This window comes from Amblyraja radiata, chromosome 4 (assembly GCF_010909765.2).
Source record: "Amblyraja radiata isolate CabotCenter1 chromosome 4, sAmbRad1.1.pri, whole genome shotgun sequence".
NCBI classification, from domain to species: Eukaryota; Metazoa; Chordata; class Chondrichthyes; order Rajiformes; family Rajidae; genus Amblyraja; species Amblyraja radiata.
The window spans coordinates 85,484,932-85,495,286 of record NC_045959.1 but is presented as its reverse complement, the minus strand read 5'-3'; the positions used below and the strand labels follow the sequence as shown (position 1 = coordinate 85,495,286).

Here is a 10,355-nt window from a genome sequence, read left to right as displayed (position 1 = left end):
ATTTCCAGGGCTTTGGAAAAAGCCTATCTTATTATTAAACCTTACGAAAAGCACAGCACAGACAGGACCGACTGAATATTCTCAGTCGACACAGTATTATTAATACAAGATATTATCTTTGGCTTGGAAACTTTATTTGCAGCTATGTAATGATTCAACCAGTGATTTTGCAGAGATTTGAGGTTCAATACAGCACAGGACAGGTCCTTTCCCTTCAACCCACGATCTGTGCCGAACATGCTGCCGAGGTAAACTACTCTCCTCTGCCTACACTTGATCCAAATCCCTCCATTTGCTGCATATCTATCTATGTGCCTAACCAAAACCCTCTTAAAAGCTGCTATTGTATCTGCCTCCTCCACCACCCATCCCTGGCAGCGTGTTCCACCTCTCTGTATTAAAGATTTGTTCCGCACATCTCCTTTAAACTTCATCCCATTCACCTTAGAGCCATGACCTCTAGACTTTGACATTTCTATCCTGGGATAAAGGTTGCAGGAAATTCTCTCCTACCCCTCCCACGCACATGAGCACATCCACCCACACAAACACACACATCTCACTGTTCTAAAGCTAACCTGACCCTGTAGACGACGTGCTGTTTCAGATTTATACGTTATACGAAAAAAACACCTTAATTATGTTGAACTTTGCAATTAAACTACAGCTATTATTCAATATCCTCTCCACCAAATTCTCAAAAATAAGAAGCATTTTAATTTTTATACCAAAACATGGATTAAAAGCTAAAGTGCCAAAGTGGATAATATATTGTTTGTAATGGGATATAGTGCTTGCTTCAAAAGAGATAGAACTCGAATGAAACTTTTTAATAAGTCAATTACTGGCAGGTTGAAGTGCCAAATGCAGCTGAATTTTCTATCTCAGGAGGGAACAGAATGGATTGCAAAACGTGCATAAATCCTGCAGATTAAAGTTGCCTTGATGTCAAAGCTGAATCCAAGGTAACGGGACCAAGGCGGAGTTAGGAAAGTTTAACGAGAGCAGACTGAGGGGGCTGATTGGTGCCAATAGAGAGAAAACAATCACCAGCTCCATCCCCGGCCTTTGCCTCCTGTAAAGTAAGAGGGAGAAGGGAATTTACCATCAGCGCCATCTACCTGGGTCCGCAGAGACCCAAGGTGGGAGGGCGGCCGAGGAGAGAGGGGGAGCGATTCACCCCGGGAGCTGTGGATTGCAGGAACAGATCAAATGTTGGGAAGATGTCCGAGACGAGTTCCATCAGCTCTGGTTCGACGGTGGGTTCCGGGAACCGGGTTTTACAGCTGGCGAGCAGGGGAGAGTGGGCAACTCTGGAGCAGGCATTGAAAAGCATTGACAAGGGGGACCGGGACATCTCCCACACAGACGAGGTGAGCAACTTTTCTTTTCTCGAGTTGTTATTAGTTCCAAGTATTGCTGCAGGGTGCTCAGCTAACGAGCAACCGGTAATCCCCCAGTGGTGTTCTGGTCAAAGTCATATTTGTATATCTGTAAGGCTCGGTGGGAGGGTGAATTTTTAGAAAAGAACAAATCGTATTTCAGTAATTGGAATTGGAAGGTGTGTGCTCCCGAGAACAGCTGATTGATAAATAAGATAACGGTCGTACAATGAGTTCACCAGAAGAGCAGCCAGGCTGTCAAATGGAAATAAATTGTTCTTAATGCAAGGGTGCGATCACCAAGGCAACTAGTGCATCAGGAATTTGTCGCTCACAAGGATTATTTAAGGTAGCTTTTGCTTTTTTCCCTCACTGGAATTAGACTGCTTGAACTTGTGTTGGAATGAATTAAAAATAAATTCAGTTTGGAGGAAATGCGGCACTGATATATAAACGTTTGATAATTTTGGTGCATCGGTCAAATGCGTGTAAGTAGGATAGGGATTGGAAGGGATGTGATTTTATGAGATGTATACACAAGGAACCAAAGGGAGACACAAAGCGCTGGAGTAACTTAGTGGGTCAGGTACCTTCTCTGGAGAGCATGGTGAGGTTTTAGATGGGTCAGAAGGGTCCCAACGCAAAAACGCCTGGAAAGGTCCCATCCCGAAATTTCACCTATCCATTTTCTCCAGAGATGCTCCCTGACCCACTGAGTTACTCCAGCATTTTGTGTATGTTTCTGTATGCCAGCGTCCGCAGTTCTTTGTGTCTCAACCAAAGGAAGACAGTGCATTACTGGAAGTAAGTGGAATGTAACGTGAAAGAAGCGCTTGACGATTATGGATAAGGAAAGATTGTGGTGAGATGCTGGGAATGGAGGCGTATAAATCATATGCAGACCGAGAAGATTGTTTTAATTTGGCATCATGTTCAGTACAAACATTGTGGGCCGAAAGACCTGTTCTTGTGCTGGGCTATACGGCTCCATGTTTTATTTACTAAGATTTTTTAGACTTGTGAACCAAATTCATAAAATCCAAACTTTTTTACACTGACACAATTTGATATTATAGACATTGACTTTAACAATAATGGACTGAGATTGCAAGTTTTTGATAACATTTTTGTTTTTGCATGCGACAATGGGTTCTTGGTTATTGAAAATTATACTCATGTCATGACTGGTCTAATTCCCCAAGGGAACTGATGTGTTTTTTCGTCCACCCAAATTTCACACCAACCATGAAACCAAGTCACCATTTGTTTTCTGAAAGTAAAGGATCCCGTGGCAATATTTCAAAAAAGATTTGGAGAAGGAGTTATCCCGTACTTGTACTTGTATTACAAAATTGCCGAAACATTATGTTGTCATCATTGCTGACTGTGGGAACTTAGTTTGTGCAAGTGGCTGCAGAACTTCATTCCCTTTCATATTGATTACACGCATTGGCTGCAAAGTACATTGGTATATGTGAAGTTCAGTCTGAAGAAGGGTCTCAACCTGAAACGTCGCCTTTTCCTTCTCTCCATAGATGCTGCCTCACCCGCTGAGTGCCTCCACTTTTTTTTTGTCTACCTTGGGATATCTTAAGATTGGTTAAGGCACTATATAGATGCATTACTGTATATAGATAGCACTCTATCTGATGCCAAATTATTTTCTGCCACCAAATTTTCACCCCACCCCCCATCTCACTAGCAAGGGTGGCCTTCACTTAAGGTAGCAGTCTCTCAACACTGTTTCTACTTGTAATTAATAATGGTATATTCTGCACAAGGGAAATAAAGTCAGCTTTCTAGTATTTTAAAAATGGTATTCACAAGGAGACCTGTTATCTATGTTTGTTTTTTTAATATTAATTTCTATGGCATAAGTACCATTCACGTTAAAAATTAAAACATTTCATTGATTGCAGTTTCTTAAACACACTGTACTCAATGTGCATAAACATATTTTGAGTTAATTGGAAGTTATATTACAACTGAGTTTGGCATTGTCCTGATCCCATATTGTTTACATCTTTATCCAATCATTTTCTTTTGGAAAGGAGGATATTTAGACATGTAATAGAAACTGGTATACTATTTTACTTTAATCTGCAACTAAATTTAATTTGCCCACAAAAAAAAAAAAAAAATGCTGGAGAAACTCAGCGGGTGCAGCAGCATCTATGGAGCGAAGGAAATAGGCAACGTTTCGGGCCGAAACCCTTCTTTAATTTGCCCACCTTGGTTCCATATTCATTTTCATTTTAATTCCTTCATTAATGATTTAGATGAAGGGATTCAAAGTAACATTAGCAAATTTGCAGATGACACAAAGCTGGGTGGTAGTGTGAACTGTGAGGAGGATGCTATGAGAATGCAGGGTGACTTGGACAGGTTGGGGGAGTGGGCAGATGCATGGCAGATGCAGTTTAATGCAGATAAATGTGAGGTTATCCACTTTGGTAGCAAAAACAGGAAGGCAGATTACTATCTAAATGGCGTCAAGTTGGGAAAAGGGGAAGTACAACGGGATCTGGGGGTCCTTGTACATCAGTCTATGAAAGTAAGCATGCAGGTACAGCAGGCAGTGAAGAAAGCGAATGGCATGTTGGACCATAACAAGAGGAATCGAATATAGGAGCAAAGAGGTCCTTCTGCAGTTGTACAGAGCCCTAGTGAGACCACACCTGGAATATTGTGTGCAGTTTTGGTTCCCTAATTTGAGGAAGGACATTCTTGCTATTGAGGGAGTGCAGCGTAGGTTTACAAGGTTAATTCCCGGGATGGCGGGACCGTCATATGCTGAGAGAATGGAGCAGCTGGGCTTGTACACTCTGGACTTTAGAATGATGAGAGGATATCTGATTGAAACATATAAGATTGTTAAGTGTTTGGACACACTAGAGGCAGGAAACATGTTCCCGATGTTAGGGGAGTCCAGAACCAGGGGCCACAGTTTAAGAATAAGGAGTAATCCATTTAGAATGGAGACGAGGAAACACTTTTTCTCACAGAGAGTGGTGAGTCTGTGGAATTCTTTGCCTCAGAGGGCGGTGGAGGCAGGTTCTCTGGATGCTTTCAAGAGAGAGCTAGATAGGGCTCTTAAAAATAGCAGTCAGGGGATATGGGGAGAAGGCAGGAACGGGGGTACTCATTGGGGATGATCAGCCATGATCACATTAAATGGCGGTGCTGGCTCGAAGGGCCAAATGGCCTACTCCTGGCACCTATTGTCTATTGTCTATTGTTCCTAGCTCCCCACAACTTTATTCCGATTTAGATTTAATTAGCTCCCATCCAAAGTCCCATCATACTCCTCCAAGAGGATTCCCCTGGTCTATCTCTGTGAAACTTTCTGCTCCCATATTCATGATTTACTACACCATTTCCGTTAACAAATCTCAATGCTCTATTCAGCTCGATTGTTTTGATTTATTTGCAGCTTTTCTTGTAAACTCTGATATTTATCCCTTTCTTCTATTGTCAAGCAATTAAAAATGATTAATAGTTTACAGTATACTTATTTTCACCATAGTAAGTAACTTCTCTTTGACAACAGGGCACTTTGTATGGGTTTTGATGTCGATTTTGGGACTGCATCTACTCACCACCCATATGCAATGCCACAAATGATCAATTATTGTGAAATAAAAGCAATAAGGAATATTTTAAATTTGAAACGTGATTTATGATAAATGGGTAGTGATTTCACACCTTCTCTGCTTTACCACTGAATGGAAAAGTGCCACTGACTCCATTGACTAATGACTGGTAGTTCTAAGCCACTTGTCTGATTTTGCCATTGTCTTTCAAGGAATACATTTGATATACTTTAAATACACATTGCATATTTATGCATCTTAATGACCAATCTTATTCCAAACTTTACTCTGCTGCAGGAGTGATTTATGAATCTGCGGAAAAGCATTCTCCCATTTCCAAATGCCAATAAACTGGAAATCAGAATTTACATGGATTTTGTTTCTTTGGAGAAGCTTGCTGGTTGTATTGTAGCTACTGCTACAGGCAAAGCAAAATAGCATTAATCTGACAAGACATGAGATAAGACAAGAGACATTTATTTTCACATGCACTTATTGGTACAGTGAAATTTGGGGTCACCATCCAGCAATACGAATAAAAAAGAAAAAAAACACAATAGTATTTTAACACAAACATCCCCAGCACAGCGGAATCAAAGTTTCCTACTGTGAGGGAAAACCCAAGGTTCAGTCATCCTCCTCTTTGATGTTCTTTGATGTAGACCGCGGGTCGGGGCCTCCCGAGCCCTCCGCAGTCGCCACCACGGGTGGCCCGATGTTCAGGTCCTCTCGCCGGGATGATGGAACTCCGACGTCGGAACGGGAGAACAACCTCAGCGGCTTGGACCTCCGAATTGGCCACTTCCTACCGGAGTTCGAGGCTCCCGAAGTCCACAGGCCGCGCCGAGTGGAGACCCACGCTGGCGGCCCTCGGCAAAGGGCCTCAAGGCACCACGATGTTGAAGTCGGCACTGCCCGCACTGGAAGCTCTTCAAACTACCGCCCCGTGATGTTGTTGCAGCAGGCCAGCACTCCGGGGCTTCAAACGGCGATCTCAGGTGAGGCATCGCCCGCTCCGCGATGTATCCAGCGCTGCGCCGCCGCTGCTGGAGTCTGGTCCAGTCCCCGGCAGGAAAGGCCGCGCCAATCCAATTGGTAGGCCGTGAGGAGGGGGGCGAGGACGCGACTCGGAGAATAGTTGTATCCTCGCCAGGAGGTGACTGGGAGACAGTTTCCCCCTTACCCTACTACTCACCTCCCCCACATAGAAAAACTAAAGAAAACGCCTCAACATTGTTTTAAACAAACTAAAAATTTAAAAAAGATGGAAAAAACGGACAGACTGTAGGCAGAGGCAGCCTTCATGCGGCGCCCCCCCTAGTGGACTCTTAATCTTCATCTCTTGACAACGTTTTTAATTAATTTAATTTTCATCGTTTACCCTTTCCAGCAGTAACTTCAGGAGTTACAAAATCTGGAAGCCATTCATTTCAGACATCTGTTGAGTAATGTTGGTGTGCGTTGGATAGTTTAGAGAGCCCTGGAAACATTAATTCATCCCGGAGCCTTGTTGTCACAAATGGCACACTCACCATTGCCTTACCCCAACTGCTCACTCATTAACAGTGTGCAGAGATTGTGTAGGCATTAACAGTCAGTGCAAGCAGGATGCAAAACTATCGTAGAGGAACACAGGACTCTCGAAAATAAGACACCGAGAACTGGAGTGGATAAGTGGACCAGGCAGCATCTCAGGAGAACGTAGATAAGTGACATTTCGGGTTGGGTCCTTGAATGGAGCGTCTGGGCTTGTATACTCTGGAATTTAGAAGGATGAGAGGAGATTTTATTGAAACATATGATTATTAAGGGTTTGGACACGCTTGAAGCAGGAAACATGTTCCCGATGTGGGGGGGAGTCCAGAACCAGGGGCCACAGTTTAAGAATAAGGAATAAGCCATTTAGAACGGAGATGAGGAAACACTTTTTCACACAGAGAGTTGTGAGCCTGTGGAATTCTCTGTCTCAGAGGGTGGTGGAGGCCGGTTCTCTGGATACTTTCAAGAGAGAGCTAGATAGGGCTCTTAAAGATAGCGGAGTCAGGGGATATGGCAGGAACTGGGTACTGATTATGGATGATCAGCCATGATCACATTGAATGGCGGTGCTGGCTCGAAGGGCCGAATGGCCTACTCCTGCACCTATTGTCTATTGTCAATGTTATCCTGAGATGTTGCCTGATTCGTTGAGCTACTCCAGCACCCTTTTGTCTTCTTTTGTGAGCCAGTATCTGCAGTTCCTTGTTTCTACAGCACTTTCCAAGCCTGACTTCAGTAGGGCTTTCAAGATAACCAGAACATCCGTAAGCCAGCATCACTGAGGGTGATTGTAGGTTCCATTGAGCAATGCCAGCTGAAACGCTGTCTACCACAGGTCAGACATTGATTGAAACTGGGGCTTGTATTTGATTATGCGAACCTTCGCAAACCCACCTGTCATTAAACTGGTTTTCACAGTTATTTTTGTTGTATTTTGATTTGTAGGAATCTGTTCTAACTCCACTTTTGATCGCTGTTCGGGAATATAAATTGTCTATTGTGAAAAGACTATTTGAATTAGGAGCAAGTCATATTGATCGGTTAATGGTCAGTTTCAAATTATTTGCATGAACCAATCTATTATTTTGCGTGAGAGGGTTTGTGTGTGTGTGAAGAGTAGAGTACAGAAATACCATCTCTTCTAATCTATGTATCTAGTTTGTATCAACAAGCATAAATATGATAATCTAACCAAGAATGATTATAACACACCACTCAGTGTATGTGATGCCTGTATATGTTCTGACTGGAAAATATATTCTCGTCTCACACAGTAGTTTAAAAAAGACCAACTAATCTATGATGGATAACTTTACGTTGCAAATGTTTTCGGGTGACAGATATATCCCGGAGATGGACTAATATTTGACGGATCATGGAAATGGATGTTTATTTTTTCTGTGTGTTTCAATTAACATTGGTCAGTTAATGGAAATGATGAACAATTTAGTGGGAAGCAATTGCTCCCAGTATCACATGACTAAATCAATTAAGGCCATGAATGCAGTTGGTACTTAAATACTTGAGGCATCTCGTTCAGGGCATGATTCCAAGGTGCAGAGAGGAAACAAGCCCACAGAGATGGTCATAGAGTCATAGAGTGATACAGTGTGGAAACAGGCCCTTCGGCCCAACTTGCACGCACCGGCCAACAATGTCCCAGCTACAATAGTCCCACTTGCCTGCGCTTGGTCCATATCCATCGATGTTCTTAAACGATGGGATAGTCCCAGCCTCAACTACCTCCTCTGGCAGCTTGTTCCATACACTCACCACCCTTTACGTGAAAGTTACCCCTCGCATTCCTATTAAATCTTTTCCCCTTCATCTTGAACCTATGTCCTCTGGTCCTCGATTCCCCTACTCTGGGCAAGAGACTCATGTGCATCTACCCGATCTATTCCTCTCATGATTTTGTACACCTCTATAAGATTTTCCCCTCATCCTCCTGTGCTCCATGGAATAGAGACCCAGCCTATTCAACCGCTCCCTATAGCTCATACCCTCTAGTCCTGGCAACATCCTCGTAAATCTTTTCTGAACCCTTTCAAGCTTGATAATATAGTTCCTATAACGTGCCCAGAACTGAACACAATTTTCTAAATGCGGTCTTACCGACATCTTATACAACTGCAACATGACCTCCCAAGTTCTATACTCAATACTCAATAATTTGACTGATGAAGGCCAAAGTGCCAAAAGCCTTTTTGACTTTTCTGATGGTATTGGTGACTTGATCTTCTCTGTGGCTTGGTCATGTGGGCAGCTCAGGCAAAATCAGCACTAAACCAGTAAGCAAAGTGAGACCCTAAGGTAGGTAGGCAACCATGCAACAAATGGCAGGAGATGGATGGATTAGCTTGGATAACTGTGTAGAGGAACGACCCATGCCCATGTGGCAAAATTTAATCTCCTGGTATGCCGAGAGAGAATCAAGAAAGTTCCATAAACGTACAGGCTAAGAGAAAAAAAGGACAGGAAGGAACATCGGCATAGATTGCCATCTCCTTTCTTATCAGCTCCCCCTTTGGTTTTTGACCATTAAAACCCATGAAATTGGGTTAATAATTGGAAAGAAATTGACACTTAAATTTTGGAAAAATACAGCTATACCAACTGTTAAAATGTGGATTAGGAATATGATGGACATAGCACGCCTTGAAGAAATGAGACTCCGACTAATAGATAAATATGACCAATTCTTAAGGAGTTGGTCTCCTTTCATCGACTTTTTGGAATCATGTGATGCAGCGGTACCGTAGAGATTGCTGATTTCAGTTCATGCCGTGGATAGATTTACATCTCCGAATACAGATTTGAAAATTTCTCTTTTAAGGGGCCTTCTCTCCTATTTCTACTTTCCACTTTTTCTTTTTTTATATACACACTTCACGTTTTTCTATACTCTACCATCTATTTTTCCTCTTTTTCTCCGGATTTCAGTATAGGAGTAAAGAGGTTCTTCTGCAGTTGTATAGGGCTCTGGTGAGACTACATCTAGAGCATTGTGTATAGTTTTGGTCTCCTAATTTGAGGAAGGACATCCTTGTGATTGAGGCAGTGCAGCGTAGGTTCACGAGATTGATCCCTGGGATGGCGGGACTGTCATATGAGGAAAGATTGCAAAGACTAGGCTTGTATTCACTGGAGTTTAGAAGGATGAAGGGATATCTTATAGAAACATATAAAATTATAAAAGGACTGGACAAGCTAGATGCAGGAAAAATGTTCCCAATGTTGGGCGAGTCTAGAACCAGGGGCACAGTCTTAGAATAAAGGGGAGGTAATTTAAGACTGAGGTGAGAAAAAACTTTTTCACCCAGAGAGTTGTGAATTTATGGAATTCCCTGCCACAGAGGGCAGTGGAGGCCAAGTCACTGGATGGATTTAAGAGAGAGTTAGATAGAGCTCTAGGGGCTAGTGGAGTCAAGGGATATGGGGAGAAGGCAGGCAATGGTTATTGATAGGGGACGATCAGCCATGATCACAATGAATGGCGGTGCTGGCTCGAAGGGCCGAATGGCCTCCTCCTGCACTATGTTTCTATGTTTCTATGTTTCTAAGATGTCTATTGAAAGTTAGATTTTTCCCATTTGAAGTGTAAACCCTTGTAAGTGTAAACCACAGATGCTGCCTGACTCACCGAATTACTCCAGCACTTTATGTTTTACTCTGTTGCAGTTCCATGACTCTCCCATGTAACTTTGCTGTTCCATCGTAACAGTACTTTACCCACTGGAAGTATAATCCCAATGTGACAGTAAGAAAGTCGGTAAGAGAGGTTAGGTCAGGCTGAAGTCTTCGTCATGTAGGGTAGGGTGGGGGCTGCAGGGTGACTCAG

At 42.8% G+C, this 10,355-nt stretch overlaps 1 protein-coding gene across 1 annotated transcript in view; it reads left to right on the top strand.

Annotated features, from left to right (window-relative positions):
- Positions 1–1,123: 1,123 nt before the first annotated feature.
- LOC116972580 (ankyrin repeat and SOCS box protein 18-like) overlaps positions 1,124–10,355 on the top strand; it is a 134,281-nt gene continuing 125,049 nt past the window's right edge. Inside the window, exon 1 of the mRNA XM_033020396.1 lies at positions 1,124–1,373. Within this exon, the coding sequence (XP_032876287.1) occupies positions 1,224–1,373 (150 nt within the window). The 5' untranslated portion in view covers positions 1,124–1,223. The remainder of the gene's footprint in view (positions 1,374–10,355) is intronic.